Source organism: Gorilla gorilla, chromosome 3 (genome assembly GCF_029281585.2).
Source record: "Gorilla gorilla gorilla isolate KB3781 chromosome 3, NHGRI_mGorGor1-v2.1_pri, whole genome shotgun sequence".
NCBI lineage: Eukaryota > Metazoa > Chordata > Mammalia > Primates > Hominidae > Gorilla > Gorilla gorilla.
The window spans coordinates 17020524-17037266 of record NC_073227.2 but is presented as its reverse complement, the minus strand read 5'-3'; the positions used below and the strand labels follow the sequence as shown (position 1 = coordinate 17037266).

Here is a 16743-nt window from a genome sequence, read left to right as displayed (position 1 = left end):
ACTCCAGGATAGTTTCATCATGCCCCCAAAACATCCCATACCCAACAGCAGTCACCTCCCACTCCCTCCACTCATCTGTTTTTTGTCTCTGTGGATTTGCCTCTTCTGCATGCTTCACATAAACAGAATCACACAGCATGAGGTCTTTTTTGTCTGGCTTCTTTCACTTGGTCAAATGGTTTCAAGGTTTAATCATGTTGTAGCACGTGTGAGTGCTCCATTCCTTTTTTATGGCTGAGTAATATTCCATTGTACAGCTAGACCACATTTTGTTTATCCCTTAATCAGTGGATGGACATTTGGGTTCTTTCCACTTGTTGGCTATTATGATTAATGCTGTCATAAACATTCATGTACACTTTTTTGTGTGAACTTGTTTCAATCCTCTTGAGTGTATACCTAGGAGTGGTGTTGCTGGGTCATAGGATGACTCTATGTCTAACTTTTTGAAGAACTTTGATACTGTTTTCCATAGTGGCTGCACCATTTTACATTCCCATCAACAGCATATGAGAGTTCCAATTTCCTTGCATCCTTGTCAACACTTATTATTGGCTGGTGTTTTTGGTGGCCATCCTCTGGCCATCTCTTGTATCTCTCCCTCCTGTCCATCTCCATGGCCTTACCCTCATTCCACCCTCGCCTTCTCCAGCTTGGACTGTGGGTGCCACCAAGAGTTTCTCATTCCAGAACTGAGCTCCTGAGGATCTCAGGGTTCCCAGGTCCTCCCATGGGCTTCTTGTGCTTGCCTCCAGTAACTGCAAAGGCTTCTGAGCTGCCCAGTCACTCAGCAGTCGGTAGCATTGCATGGTTCCTGGAACTTACTCATTCCCTTTTGTGTGCCTCAGTTTCTCTACCTGTAAACTAAGGTATTGAACTGGATGAGGGGCTCACACTCAAGCACCCACAGCGCCAGGCAGGCTGGGCAGCCAAGGTGAGTGAGGCACAAGCCCCACATCTAAGGCAGGAGAGGGAATGGTGGGTGCAGGAGGTGGGCAGCCATTCTCTCCATGGAGCTGATTTTTGCCACGTGGGAATGTCTTTGTTGTGAGGTCTCTTAATTTTTCAGAAGAAGGCAGTAAATTTGCATGTTTCATGAAATCTGGTTTTTAAGTGTTTCCAATAAAGGCAATTTCCTTCCCTCCCTTCCTCCCTCCTTCCCTTCCCTTCCTTTCTTTCTTTCCTCCCTCCCTTCCTCCCTTTCCTTCCTTCTTTTTTTTTTTTTTTTTCTGAGACAAGGTCTCATTTTGTGGCCCAGTCTGGAGTACAGCGGTATGATCATAGCTCACTGTCACCTCAATCTCCTGCACTCAAGTGATACTCCCACCTCAGTCTTCCAAGTAGCTAGGACTACAAATGTGCTGCACCACTAAATTCACCCGACTGTTGTTGTTATTATTATTATTATTATTATTTTATTATTTTGTAGAGACAGGGTGTCATTATGTTGCCCAGGCTGGTCTTAAACTCCTGGGCTCAGGCAATCCTCCCACCTCGACCTCTCAAAGTGTTGAGATTATGGGCATGAGTCATCGCACCCAGCTGGCAATTTTCAAAACATACAAATGAGTATAGCTCACCCTGCAGAATTCCCGTTTACAAACCCAGAACCGATGATTCTGAAACTTAAGTGTGCATCAGAAGCTCCCTGGAGGGCTTGTTAAAAAGCAGTGTTCCTGATTCAGCAAGTCTGGGGTGGGGCCTGAGCATCTGCATCTCTAACACGCTCCTAGGAAAGGCTGATCTGCTGGTCCAGGGACCGCACTTTGAGAACCAGAGCCCTGGACTAATGCTTTCTGGGATCCACCCCAGCTCTCCAATGCAGGTTTATGATTCCAAAACCCAATGTAGAGGCACTGTGCTCAGAGAGAAGAAGCACCACATGCTGGCTAGGCTCCAGACAAGTGCAGCAAGACCCATCCCTGCCCTGTCCTGCAAAGGCCACCAGGGAGGGATAGCAGCATTGAGCGGGGACCATGCATCTTCCCTCTGCTGAGCTCTAATCAATCTGGGGAATTTGGACTCGTGAAATGCTTCAAATACTCTAAACAATGTATATGATGTCCAAATATGTAATATATTCAAACATAAAGGGAAAACACATTAAAAAGTAGAAAAGCTATCTGGGCTCGAGAACCTCCATATTCATTTCCTGGGGCTGTCATAACAAATTACCATAAACTGGGCAGCTTAAAACAACAGAAACCTACTGTCTCAGAGTTCTGGAGGCTGGAAGTTCAAAATCAAGGTGTCAGCAGGGCTCCGTGCCCTCTGAAGGCTGCGGGGAGGCTCCGTTCCTTGCCTCTTCCTTACTTGCTGGAGGCTCCTGGGGATCCTTAGCACCCCTTAGCTATGGCCACATCCCTCCAGTCTCTGCCTCTCTTGTCCCACAGCCTTTTCCCTGTGTGTCTCCCTGTGTCCTTTCATTTTTTCTTTTTTTCTTTTTTGAGACAGAGTCTTGTTTTGTCACCCAGGCTGGAGTGCAGTGGTGCTTTCTCGGCTCACTGCAACCTCTGCCTCCCGAGTTCAAGCGATTCTCCTACCTCAGCCTCCCCAGTAGCTAAGACTACAGGCATGCACCACCATGCCTGGCTAATTTTTGTATTTTTAGTAGAGATGGGGTTTCGTCATGTTGGCCAGGCTGGTCTCGAACCCTTAACCTCAAGTGATCTGCCTGCCTTGGCCTCCAAAAGTGTTGAGATTACAGGCATGAGCTACCACACCCAGCCATGTCCCTTCTTCTTATAGGGATACTAGTTATTGGATTGAGGTCCACCCTACATCCAGGATGCTCTCATCTTAAGATCTTTACCTTTTCTGTCTGATTGGACCTATTTCCATAAGGTCACATTCTGTGGTCCCAGATGGACATGAATTTTGGGGGGACACCTTTCAACCCAATACAGCCTCTTTCAGATGTCATTCTGATAAGTTCAGCAATTTGGACTCTCTGCCCATAGCAGATTAGAAACAGTGCACTGGAAAGAGCGAGGGGTGCACTATGAGGATCGCTCTGCAACCGCTGTGGGGACGGCGGCCACAGAGGCAGCGACAAGGGCAGGGGCAAGCCTAGCCAAGCCCACAGCCTGTGGACAGCCAGTGTAGGGCACGAGTCCCAGCCCATAGCACCCAATCCAGTTGGGTCTATGGTGTTCATGAAGCTGACCTGATTCTTCAACAAGAGGTTAAATTCTTTCCAACGTCCTCTGTTTTGGAAAGCAGGACGATGTGCTCTGCATTTTAGAATGACTCTGGTCCAAAATGAGGAAAATTAGACCTAGAGGGATAAAAATTCAATCTCTGGAAAATCTGCTCATGAGGACCCCAACCTTATTCCTGAGCTGGGCCTGAGAAACAAGGGGAGAAAAGGTGACAGATTATGAACGTTAAAAAAAAAATAAAAAAAAATCATGTCATGGCCAGAAGTTGCAGGACAGCTCAGGGCCTGTGGATCAGGGCTGGCCTAGGGGTTACGTGCTAATTTCACTGTGCTGTGGCCACCAAGCCCCAGCCCCAGCTGCACGGATGGAGGCATTCCAGACGGAAAAGCCCCATTAGGTCATCGCTGCGCCACCTGCAATGCAGTTCAGCCTTCCGCTGTGTAATCTCCAGCACACTCCGGGGAGCCTGTGAATTTTAGACACTCTCCCAGGGACCCTGGCTCCACAAAGCATGAAATGAATTGCATTCATCCATCTGTGGGCTTTTAAAAAATTCAATAATTAATTCAAGCGTATGGTGGTATTACTGTTATTAGAATTTGGCCTTTCTGCGGTTCTTTACTTTGGCAAAGTGCTTTTATAATCATTTACTGGCTAAATAATTTAATACGAGTTATTGCTACAAGCTCGAAATCTGGTACTTAGCTGGTGCTGAGGGACATTGGACTGCTTATGAAAAAAGCAGGGGAAGGGCGGAATGGAATTATGTGGCCTTCGTTATTTATCCCCCCGGTCACGCGTGGTCACTTGCTTGACCTCAGTGTGTCCTCGATAACTTTGGATCTGATTCATCCTGGGCCATTCTTGCCATCGTGACAGTGAACACATTGGCGGGGTGGGGGGGGGGGGGGGGCACTTCTCAGGTGGAGGAGAATTAAGTTATTCTAGTCTAAACCCCTCATTTTATGGAAGCGGAAACGGAGGTGGGGGCATGCTTTGCCCAAGGCCACATGGCTAGTATGAGGACTAGCATCACCTCAGGACCGGAGGAGAGTATTCGGCTTTAGGGGATCCTCCCTCCCCGCTTTATTAGAGTCAAGAAGGGAAAGAGAGGCGTAGCTAGGTCTCCTGTCAGCCAGCATGGGCCAAGAGCAGGGCTGGGCCTGGGGACAGTAGGGGGCTGCATTGTTGCTCGGGAGTCCACCCCTCTGACCGAGTTCTTTCTTTTTTTTTTCCTTGAGATGGAGTCTTGCTCCTTCGCCCAGAGTGGAGTGCAGTGGTGTGATCTCGGCTCACTGCAACCTCCACCTCCTGGATTCAAGTGATACTCCTGCCTCAGCCTCCCGAGTAGCTGGGATTACAGGGGTACACCACCATGCCTGGCTAATTTTTGTATTTTTAGCAGAGATGGGGTTTTGCCATGTTGGCCAGGCTAGTCTCGAACTCCTGACCTCAGTGATCCTCCCACCTTGGCCTCCCAAAGTGCTGGGATTACAGGCGTGAGCCACCCCACCCAGACTCTGACCGAGTTCTTGAAGTGCCTGGTTTTCTCCCTCCTGCCAACATATCTTCCCAGCATCTTCTCTTTTTTTAATGTTTTTATCTGCATTATTATTTTTAATTTAATTTAATTTTAAGTTCTGGGATACATGTGCAGGACATGCAGGTTTGTTACACAGGTAAACCTGCGCCATGGTGACTCGCTGCACCTATCAACCCATCACCTAGGTATTAATCCCCGCATGCATTAGCTATTTATCCTGATGCTCTCCCTTCCCTCGCCCTCACAACAGGCCCCACTGTCTGTTGTTTCCCTCCCTGTGTCCGTGTGTTCTCATTGTTCAGCTCCCACTTATAAGTGAGAACATCCAGCATCTTCTTAATAATCATCTGTCACCCAAGCCTCGGTGGCCTCATCTGAGAGATGGACTATGAATAGAAACAGCCCTAGAATGTGGGTTGAGGGCATTGGGAGAAATACCTAGAAAGCACTTTGGTGCTCCCTCTGTATTCCCTGATGACACATGCTATTAATATGGTCATTTACACCAATGATCATTGTTACCTTATCTGAAAAATGGTGTAACAGTATCTGTCCTTTCTACTTCAGAATTTTTGTGAAGCTAAAAAAAACTAAGATAATGACAGGAAAGGTATTTCATGGTCATCATCATCATCTAATTTTTCGCCTGGAGGATGGTTAAAGGGGGTTTCCTCCTTGAGGCTCTAGGGGGCTTCGGGGGGCAAGAAGTATTCTCCTCAGCATTTGTATCAGTCAAGATACCAAGAGGTTGCAGGGGCCATGCCAAATGGGGTCATTTGAGGAGATGTATTTCAAAGAATTGTCTGCAAAAGTGGCCAGGATGTAGGGCTCAGAAGAAGCGTTCAGTGGCCTGGGCTTGCAAGGGGAGCTATTACCATCCCTGGGCCAGCAGGAGGAGGGGAGGGGGTGTGACAGGGTTCTGGAAGGGCTGAGGCTGCCTTGGAGGAGAGGTGGCGTTTTTTGAGGAACAGGGTAAGCCTGAGGCAGCCAGGGGACAAATGCCTGTTGGCCAGAGGGCAAGGGAGTCCACTGCAGCGGCCACAGTCCATCCAGCCCAGCTCCTGTCCTAGAGACAGGATCTGCCGGGCCAAGGGCAGAGGCCCGCACAGCACCATTGGTGTATCAGAACAGCGAGGGTGCCTGGGGTTTGGGAGCTTTGCTGTGGAGGCAGGAGTCTGGCCTGGTCTGTGAGCCCCCCTGCCGTGGCTCACTGGGGGGTAACTGAACAGGCAGAAGTCCAGGGACAGGCTCCACCTCTCCTCCGAGTGGCCGGCAACAATGCACCTTACTCCCTGCTGGCCCAGGTATAAAATGAAGGCATGAACTAGAGGATTATTCAACCTTGGAAAAACCCTTGACCCTAACATAATTGTTCATTCAGTCCACATTTCGCCCCCTCCCCTCTGCAAGACTGTAGAGCTCTATCTTCTGAATTTGACCCTCTCCCAAAAAAAGGCATATTGGATGCACTCTTTAGAAGTTCACATGTGCGGCTGGGCGTGGTGGCTCATGCCTGTAATCCCAGCACTTTGGGAGGCTGAGGCAGGCAGATCACTTGAGGTCAGGAGTTTGAGACCAGCCTGGTCAACATGGCAAAATCCTGTTTCTACTAAAAATACAAAAAAATTAGCCAGGCGTGGTGGCAGGCACCTGTAATCCCAGCTACTCAGGAGGCGGAGGCAGGAGAATCATTTGAACCTGGGAGGTGGAGGTTGCAGTGAGCCAAGATTGTGCCACTGCACTCTAGCCTGGGTGAGAGAGCAAGACTCTGTTTCAAGAAAAAGAAAAAGAAAAAGAAGTCCTCATGTGCCTCCCTCCCCTGCCTCTGCTGGGTTTGGGGGCTGGGCTGCTTCTCCGCCCTCCCCTCCACCCTCTCCATGACAGAAATCCTAGACAGGGAGAACATTTCTTGACCTAAATATTTTTCTACTCTAATGTCCTTAATTTTAGAGTTGGATAGGTTGGATTATTTGAAAATAGCCTGGGTTGTGACAGGAAAATGAGCAGGCCAGAGGAATTTGGAGCTGCCAGCATCTTGGAGGTGAGCATCCAACCAAAGAACACTCAGCTTCTGCTGCCTTTATGCCCATCGATCACCCCACGTTGCAAGGTTCTCATCACAGATCCAAAAATAGGACTCCAATGGGGAGTATTTGTAAATCATCTTTTCTTAGATACCAAATCCTGGAGCTGAAAGAAAACATGTGTGACCATTCTTGTCAATTTACAGATGAGGAAACGCAGGCCACAGAGGGCTTTTCACCAAAGCCTTTGGCTGTCTTTTTCTTGCTCCCACTCCCCCAAGGTCAAGTGCCTCACAGCCAAAGCAAAATGGATCTTAGAAATAATTTGGGAAAATCAGGAATTGCTGAGTGGTTCATTAAGACTATAAGACAAAACAGCAACAACAAGCAAACAAAATCTCCAAACCCCCAAACTAAACACGCAGACACAATTATGTTTAAATACATCATCGGTCATCAAATGATTCTGAGCCCCATAATCGTATTTACCCAGTGAAAGCAAGGAAGTAGAGTGAGTCCATTCATTTCTTAGCCATTTACTGAGCGTCTCATGTGGCCAAGCGCTGGGAAACACAAAGGTAAATAAAACCCTGGAGAGCACTAGAAACTATATTTATGATTTCATTTATATATTATGTATTTTAAATAATAACATTTGGGGTTTTCCAGAAATGGGTATTTTGCAGTAAGGTGAACTCTAAGAAGAGAGCATCACAACGATGTCATGGGCAAACCTGCCTTCGGTTTTAATTAGACCATGAATTTTCTTTTCTTTCCTTCTTTCTTTTTTTTTTTTTGTTCTTGCTCTGTTGCTGACGCTGGAGAGCAGAGTGCAATCACAGCTCACTGCAGCCTTAAACTCTTGGGCTCAAGCGATCCTCCCACCTCAGCCTCCTGAGTAGCTGGGATCACAGGTTTGTGCTACCACACCTGGCTAATTCTCTCTTCCCTCCCTCCCTTCCTTCCTTCCTTTCTTTCTTTTTCTTTTTCTTTTTTTTTTTTATGGGGGTCCACTTTGTTGTCCAGGTGGTTCTCAGACTCCTGGGCTCAAGGGTTCTTTTCACTTCAGCCTCCCAAAGTGCTGTGATTAAAGGGATGAGCCACCAGGCCTGACCTGACTTTCCTACTATGCACTTGAATTCGAATTTACACCCCTGATGTTCACGTCTTACTTTACTGTGAATGTAAACTAAGTGGATGCCTATTCAATTAAGCAAACATTTCCTGATTACCAGGCCATGCTCTAGACAGGGGGGATATGGAAATGAAAGATTAAGTGGTTCTGCCTGATTTGCTCATGATCTATATAGAAATGTAAATACCCAGACTCCGGGATAGAGGAGCATAAAGAAAGGCCAAGCTTCAAAGAGGAGGCAACATTGGATCTGGGCTTTGGAGGATGAGGAGCAGTTTGCAAAATGGATGAGGAGTGGGGAAGGCAATCTAGGCAAGAGAAGCAGCATTTGCAAAGGCCTGGAGGCAGGCACTTGGGGGAATGGAGAATTTGGCTACAGGGCAGGGTTTAAGGAGAAACAGGGATGACTTCACCCGGGTGGGCTGATTCTTCACATTGCAAATGGATTGTCCCATTTGCAGAAAGATCCAGAGCCTAATGTCTCTCCCGATTCTGTGTCAGTGTGCCGACTGATCCCAGTGTGCGGGCTGGTCCCGTGGATTGAGAAGTGGACCCAAGAAACTTAAAACCATCAGAGATGAGGATGTGTGCGGGGAGTGACTGTTGTGGGATACAGGTTTCTTTACGGGGTGATGAAAATGTTCTGAAATTAGTGGTGATGATTGTACAACCTTGTGAATATACTAAAACCAGTTAAGCGTATACTTCAAACTGGTGATATCTGTGGCATGTGAATTACATCTCAATCTAAAAACAAGACATTTGGATGAAGCATCTCTGGATTAACGTGGCCAGGCTGCAGAAAAACAGAGCAGAACCTCTGCTGATCACCTGCCACTGAACCTCCATAGGCTGACAGCACTGGGTGGCCACCCCACCAGCAGGACCTCATCCATCCTGGAGATCTGGCTGGTTGTGGGAGGCCTGACTAGGGCCTGCAACCCATCCCAGCTCTGCAGGGAAGCCTGTGGCCGGGGACTCATCATTTGACTTCTCTGACCTGCAAAGAGGCTCATGAGGCCTCTAGGGGAAGAGTCACCTTAGTCACTCTGAACACTTGTCACATAACCAGGAAAAGTGTCTATCACCTCACCCTGGCTCCAGCACTGGCTGCTAAGAATAGAGACCACAGGAGTACAGAATTAGAGGTCAAAGCAATAGTAATACCTAAAACAGGCACTTAAAAAAATAAGAATAGCTCATCTGATTCTCACAACGCTGCTGATGGAGGTATCATTATCTCCATTTATAGATGGGGAAACTGAAGCATAGAAAGGTTAAGCAGCTTGCCTGAAGTCACACTGCTAGGAAGAGAGAGACAGGATTCAAAATCGGGCCACGGCTTAGCCACTGTGTCACATTGTCTCTTGCTGTGACAGTCTGGACTTCAACCAGCGGGACAAGGGAAGTTGCTAAAACGCTTGGACCTGGAAGTACCAGGGTCACTAGAGAGCAGCGCCTGGCTGCCCTGAGGAGAGGGAGCAGGGTAGGGGTTACAATCGTACAGGCAGTGATGGGTCTGTGCCTGAGATCAGCAACCCTGGAAGTATTCCTAAAAGAGTCACTTAGGGCCAGGTGCAGTGGCTCGCGCCTGTAATTCCAACACTTTGGGAGGCTGAAGCAGGTGGATCACGAGGTCAGGAGATCAGGACCATCCTTACCAATATGGTGAAACTCCGTCTCTACTAAAAATAGAAAAATTAGCTGGGAGTGGTGGCATGTGCCTGTAATACCAGCTACTCAGGAAGCTGAGGCAGGAGAATCACTTGCACCAGGGAGGTGGAGGTTGCAGCGAGCTGAGATCACGGCACTGCACTCCAGCCTGGCGATGGAGCAAGACTCCGTCTCAAAAAAAAAAAAAAGAGTCATTTAGAAAAACTGAGTATGTGTCAACAATCTTCTGTGGCACTTGGATTTTAAATTGTTGGTGCTGGGATGAAACCGGTCCCGGGGGAGATCGCATCCCATTGATTTTCCCTTTTTGTATGTTGTGAAAATACCTGACATCTGTTTGACCTGCAACCACCATTGCAGCCTCAGCCATCCCCATTTTGGTGGCTGTGGCTTCTTCAACCTAATTTCTGCCACCCTCTGTGAATGACTTGGGTTCTCCAAATCACCACACCCTTGCAAGCTTAATGCCTGTAGTGAGCTGAATGGCGACCCTTAAAAGATATGTCCACATGCTAACCCCAGGAACCTGATTTACCTTACATAGTAAAAGAGTGAACATTATCTTATACTGCAAAGATAGGATTAAGTTAAGGATTTTGAGAGGGAGACCTTATCCTGGATTATCCCAGCAGGCCCTAAATCCTATGATGAGTGTCCTTATAAGAGACACAGAGAAGAGGAGGAGGCAATATGACTGGAGTGACATGAAGGCAGAGATTGGAGTGATGCAGCCACAGTCAAAGAATGTCTGGAGCCACTGGAAGCTGGAGGGGGAAAGAACAGGTTCTTCTCTGTGGCTTGTAGAGGGACTGAGGCCCTGCTGGGACCTAGACTTTAGACTTCCGGCCTCCAAAGCCAGGAGAGAACATGTTTCTATTGTTTTAAGCCAAATTTGTTCCAACAGTGGCAGGAAGCTCATATACTGTCTTAACACATTCTGTTCTCCTACCTGGAATGCCTTCCCCTCTGCACGCACCTCTCTCAGGCCCACCTGTAGGATGCTTTATCCACAGTCTTTACCCACAGTCTCTGGATGTCCTCCCTCCTGGCAAGAGGCAGAGGCCACTCTCCCACAGGGCCACTGCTCCCAGCAAAGACTTGCCCTTGTGCGTAGCTCCCTGCGGGTGGCTCTGTGTCTCATGCATTTTGCATTGTCCATGCTCTTCACAGGGCCCAGATACAATCAGCAGAGGAAGAAAACCACAGGATGAAACAGTCCCAACGACCAGCACCAGTCAAGACCCAAGACAGCACAAAAGGCCAGCTAGCAGAGAAACATGATTGTTCACCGTCCATCTCTGGGACAACCTAGGTCCTTCTTGCCTTTCTGTCCTCCTCAGTTGACAGAGTCTTTAAGGGAGGGGCAGGGCCTCCACTTTGTTCCTCCAGGTGTGGAATTCTGACCAAGTGTGTGTGTGTGTGTGTGTGCGTGCGCGCGTGTGTGTGCTGGGTTCTGTTAAATGCTTGAGCCTGAGACGGGGCGGGAAAGCCATTTCCTTGCTTAAGCCCGAAGGGTTTCTCCTGGCCAGTGAGTCACTCTCATGGCAGACGCCTGGGCAGATTTCTAAAGTGGAGCAAGAGAAATCTTCTCTTCTTCACCTGCTTCAGGGAGGCATCAAAGTGCCAAAAAGGTGGGTTCTGTGGGTCCCTGAGGCCCGTGGCAGGGGCCAGAGTCTGACACCCGCTTTCCCTGGGTTGGGGGCGGGGTGCCTCTGCCAGGAGCCTGGGTTCAGACCAGGCTGGCCTGTGGTCAAAGGCACACTTAGGCCCTGGCTGGAGAGTTGGGGCGAGTTACGAGAGACCCACTAGGTCACCTGTCAAAGACGGCTAGCCCTCCTGGGGATTTTGAAATCAGGGCACCCGCGGCAAGTTCCCAGGCTGTGCCTGCTCCTGTGCTCCTGTGCTCAAGGCGGTGGCTGCTCCTGTGCTCTGGGCTTATTCCCAGGATTCTCAGACGGCTGATGGAAAACGCCCCGGACCCTCCGTAGTGCCGCGGGGAAGTCCCCGGAAAGGGTGTGAAAAAGTATCGAATTTGGATGATGCCTCCTCCTCGTCCAGCGCCTGACAGGGCCCAGCTCCTGGCCCAGGTGCCCAGGAGGCACCGATCCCCGCAGCCGGCCTCCTCCCGCGCGGGCTCCACTCCCATTTCGGCCTCGCCCCCACACCCCATAGTCTTTCATCCGTGAGTCCTGCAGGCAGGACGGGTTGGAGGTCTGCAAACAGGACCCTCTCTGGGAAGCCGCGACAGCGGCTGAGCTCGGGGTTTGGGGGCGCAGGTCAGGCTAGAACCACCCCCCTTCTCTCTGCGGCCGGGCATCGTCCCAGCGGCCCCTCCTCTGTGCCCAGGATGCTCGGGCGGCGGCTGCAGTGGGACCTCCGCCTTCTCTGCCAACCAGAGCGGAGGAACCTTTCCGCCTCCCTCCGCGCGGCGCACTGAGAGCGCTTTGCCTAGAACGACTTCCCTCCCGCTGCCTGGGGCAGCCTCACCCTGGGCGTCCGCACCCCAGCCCTGGGAGAGCGCCACTCCGCCTCCCGCACCACCGAAAACCTCCTCCTCCTTTTCGGGCCGCTCCCCCTTTATACGCGGACGCGCCCTCTTTTGGTCGCCCCCTCCCCAACCCAGCGCTAAGAAGCGCCCTGCTCTGGTCTCCGCCACCACCCAGCGCCTCCTGGACCCATCCCCCCAAACCCTTGAACGTCCTCAGGACCCCCAGGTGAGCGCGGCGCGCTGCGGGCGGGGACCCTCTCTGCACCTCCCCGCACTCCTGGGGGTCGCTCTGTCCCTAGGGTCCCCGCCTCCTCTTTCTCCTTTCTAAGCGCCTCGCGCCCCGGCCGCCGCCCGGGGTGGCGCAGCCCGCAGCCCTCCCGCTCCGGGCGCCCTCCGCCGCTCCGAGACCCCCTGGGGGCGCGTCCTCTCCCGCTCCCCTGTTCCCTCCCCCGGCTCAGGGCGGGCGCGTGGTCCCAGGGGAGGCTCCCGCCCAGCCTCGCACTCCTTTGTGCGGCCGGGCGGGCGCTGCGTCAAGGCGGAGGCGCGGCCACACGCGCGCACCCACCCGCGCGCACCCAGCCCCCGGGAGAGGCAGGAAGGGAGGCGGCGGCGCGAGGAGGAGGGAGCGGCCGTGGAGCCCAATCGCTCGCTCCCCTTCCCGGGTCCGCGCGCGGCGCCGCCTCCGCCATTGCTGCGAGCAGGAGCAGGAGACGCGGAGCTCGGAGCGCTGAGCTGACCTGCCGGAGCCGGGCGTGGGTGAGTGCGGCCGGCCGCGCCTGGGCTTGCCGAGGCCAGACCTTGCCCGCCCAGGAGCAGTGCCCGGGGGATGCCCATCTCCCCGAGAACGCGGGACGGGGCTGTGAACAGCGGGTCGCCCGGGTGCGGCGGCCCCAGGACCGGGGACCGGGGCTGGAGGTGCTGGGCAGGGGCGGCGCCCCCTTCCCTGGCCGCGGTGCGCCCTTGCGCCCGGCGCTTGGGTCCTGCGAGATGAGGGTCTAGAAATACACAGCACCACCCGACCCCCGCATCGGGCCGTGACCACCGCGTCCCCACGACCCCTCCCCGAGACGAAGCGGGGCCGGGGAGCTCGCGGACGCCGGGACGCCGGTGGGTGTGGGTGCCCACTTCCCCCCCGCCCCGCCCCGGGTCTTGCTTGTGGTGACTCCCCCCGGCCCTCCCGCCGCAGGCTGCAGCCTCGGAGCTCCCGGAACGATGGTGAAGTTGGGGAACAATTTCGCAGAGAAGGGCACCAAGCAGCCGCTGCTGGAGGATGGCTTCGACACCATTCCCCTGATGACGCCCCTCGATGTCAATCAGCTGCAGTTCCCGCCCCCGGATAAGGTAAGCCCCCCTACGCCCCTCCACGTTGCCGGGTGTGCACCCCCAAATCTCGCACGGCGGGCGCAACAAAAGAAACGCGCCGCGTGCGCTGGGTACGCGAAGTGGGGGCGGGCTCGGGAGGCCGGAGGGAGCGCGGCGAGGACAGTGTACCCGCGCGGGATTCTGGATCGGGGGATGCTGAGGGGGGGGGGAGGGGAGCCCTGCCTTAGATGATATCCTCGTCCTGACAGTGGAAGGCGGTGGGGCAAGATTCCTTCGCGTTTTTCCTGGGAGCCTAATCCGAGAGGGCCCTGGCCCCGCAGCTGCCCTGCTCCTCCCTTGCCCCGTGGCCCCAGGGGCTCTGGATCGGGGGTGAGCCTAGGGGCGGGCGAGGCTGCCCCTGTACCTTCCCGGGTGTGGCAGTTTCAGCCCGACTTGCCCCACCGAGGCAGGGGAGCGTTCTCCTTGGTCAGATGGCCCCTCCCCAGGGCTGAATTGTTCTCGCCCTTTCTGCCTGCCCCTGCCAGGCTGGCGCTAGGTGCAGGAGGGTGTGCGCGCTCACACAGGGTCTCCTTCCTCTTTGTTCCTTTTGTGAAATCTCCAAATAAGTGCCCGGGCTCGCTCAGTATTGGTGTCACTGGGAACAACCATTCATCAACCTTTCCCCAAAGTGTTTTCTGCTGAATTTAAAGAATCTCCTCTTTTTGAATGTAGCATCCAATTAAGTAGTTTCTGTTTGCTAAGAATAATATTTCCAAGAGTTAACACTTAAAAATGTAAATAGATCTTTGCACGTCTAGGCAATTGTACTGTAAAATTCACATCTAAGACCATAGACACAGCATCTACTCTCAGCATCTTGCTGCCGCTTACAAACCACCACAGCCACGAATAATTCCCGGAAGTGCTTTTCTATTTATTTTCTCATTTAGTCCCTGGTGAAGGGGCTCTGAGCCAGGGCTCTGTCTTCGTTCCAGCAAGTTGGCGATTGCTGACGGGGCGGGTGTTGTGGGGTGGGGGTGTCCTGTTGGGGGCCCTGACCCCTGTGAAGGTGTCCTCCCAGCTTTATTGTGTGTGTTGTCTGGGGAGGGAGACAGGAGCCGGGAAGAGGCTGGCAGCGGGGGTTTCAGTTCAAGAAAGGGGGATCAGCTGGCCACACCTGTGCCCCCCCAGGCCACGGTGGTGCCACTCTGGGCCACTGATGGTCCAGGCTAGGCTTTGCAGGAGGGGCAGGGCTGCCTGAGGCCTCAGCTTCCACTCCACCCCTCCCTGTTTAGGCATCAGACTCGTCCAGTTAGCGGGGCCTGGCCCCGAGGCCCCCACACCCCCTCCTGCCTGGGCCCCCAGCTGCTCGGCTGAGGAGCAGTGGCGCCTGTGCCAGGAACTCCGTGTCCTGAGGCAGCACCTCTATCAGGTGATTCCCCTCACTTGGCCTGAGCCTCCTCTCTTGTCCTCAGTCTGTTCCATTCCAGAACCATTTGGCACAGTTGGTTTATACAGGGAGGAAGGTTTCAGGCAGGTATGAAATCCTCACCAACTAATTAGGTCGACCAGGAGTAGCCTAGGCAGCTCGGAAAGGTGATGAGTCTGCTCTCTCTGCAAGTGTCCAAAGCGGGGCAGCCAGCAGGGATGCTCTTCTCGGGTCCAGCCAGACCTTCCATCCAGGACTTCCAGCCGGGACTGAGTGTGGGTACAAGGGTTATGGCTCTTGGGATCATCTTCCAGAAGGCTTCTAAGGTCACAATGAGGAAACTGAGCCTCAGAGCATTTATGGGACATACCCAAGGTCATTGGGCTGAAGGTTACAGTCCTCCAGGATGCAAAAGTTTCTGGCAGTGCCTCTTACTCCACTGTGCTTGGAACCAGATGTCTCTCACGTAAGACCTCTCTTAACCTGAACAACAGCAACGTGTTGCTAACAGTCAGAGTTCAGGGAGGCGATGTCACCTGTTTCAGGTGACATGGCTTCTGAGGGGTGGTGACACAGTTGGGTTATAAATGAGAATCTGTTCTGAGAACGTGTATGGAGTGCTGAGGTGCTGGGGTGCAGCGGTGACAGCAGTCACAGTGCTGGCAGCAGAGTCAGGGCTGGTCTCCCCTGACATTTGCCAGACACTTATTCTGCACCAGGAACTATTCTGCCAGTTTTACAGGTTTAAATTCTTTTAATGTGTTGACAGTGCCATGAGGTCACTACCATGTTACCCCCATTTTGCAGATGTGGAAATGCAGGCATGGAGAGTTTGAGAATTGCCCAAGGTCACCTAGCCTGTTAGTGGCAGGTGGGGATAGAATCCAGGTCGACAGAATATTGATGGGGCCCCCACATATGGGAGAGGTTTCCATGGGTTTCCTCATCCTCAGCAGTAGCCTTATTTCCCATTCATTGGCCAGTCTAGGCCTGCGTGCTCAAGGTCACATGGCTAGTTGGGTCCAGTCGGGGTTTGAGGATGGCAGGGTGACACCCAACCACTGCCTCAAGCAATGAGTGCCTCACAGGGGTGGGTGCCCAGGCCAACCCATGCCAGGCACCCCTCCCTCTCCACCGCAGGAGCACTGGGTGGAAAAGGAGTTGGGGTCGGAGGCCAAGAGTGTGGTTACAAGGTTTATGGCTCTTGGGATCATTTTTCAGTGACCCTGGAATGGGCTCCGCTGTCCTTTCTCCCCAAGGCTGGCTTTGGGGGTCATAGCACCGGATGAGAGGCCCTCTGGCTGCCCACCTGGGGCTGACCATCCCCAGTTGCTGGGGTCTCTTTGTTCTGGCCTGGGCCCCACCATTGTGGAGAGAGGTGACGGACTGCCCAATGAAGGGGCGTCGTCCCTCGGGGGAGAAAGAGCTTGGAGGTGGCTGGCTGTCTCTAGTGCAACAGCCTCTCCTGGAACCTGGCTTGGGGAGTGGGGTTTGGGGATTAGAGACCTATAACACCTTGACACTGCTCTTGAACACCTCCCAGTCCAGTGGGACAGAGAAGTAAACAGTCCCTGGCAACGGGTGTGGTGAGTGATGAAGGCAGCGCCGCTGAGGCCAGGGCTGTGAGTGTCCAGGGCTGGGAGGCTTCTTGGGTCCATCTGAAGCTGCTGGGGTGTAGGGCAGATGCAAGGGCTGGTTTCCAGGTTGGACAAACATCGTTCTGCTTCACAGTAGGGGGTGGAGGGGAATGAGAGCAGGGAGACCCTTTGGGGGCTGTGGCAGGGGCAGGGGGAGAGGAGGATATGGGGGTGGAGACAAAGAGGTTGATCCTGGATCTGTTTCCAGACAAGCTGGTGGCCAGCTTCTCCAGCCAGTCCTGGAGGGCTGTGGACAGTACCCTCAGACCTCCTCTTCTTGTGCCCATGGTGGCACAGCAAGGCCAGTGAAAAGGCAGGTGCAGCCTCCCAGCTTCCTGGGCCAAGCCAGG

The 16743-nt window shown here is 52.9% G+C and overlaps 1 protein-coding gene across 2 annotated transcripts in view; it reads left to right on the top strand.

The window, feature by feature from the left end:
* Positions 1 to 16743, top strand: part of NSG1 (neuronal vesicle trafficking associated 1) — a 93014-nt gene that overhangs the window by 49094 nt on the left and 27177 nt on the right. The window contains exons 2-5 of one of the 2 annotated variants that reach the window (XM_055385171.2): positions 7558 to 7642; positions 10708 to 11719; positions 11884 to 12251; positions 13212 to 13366. In XM_055385171.2, coding sequence (XP_055241146.1) covers positions 13238 to 13366 — 129 coding nt within the window. In that variant the 5' untranslated portion in view covers positions 7558 to 7642; positions 10708 to 11719; positions 11884 to 12251; positions 13212 to 13237. Of the gene's footprint in view, positions 1 to 7557; positions 7643 to 10707; positions 11720 to 11883; positions 12252 to 12486; positions 12782 to 13211; positions 13367 to 16743 lie in introns of those variants that run through there. The other variant, XM_004038378.5, reaches the window with a different exon arrangement.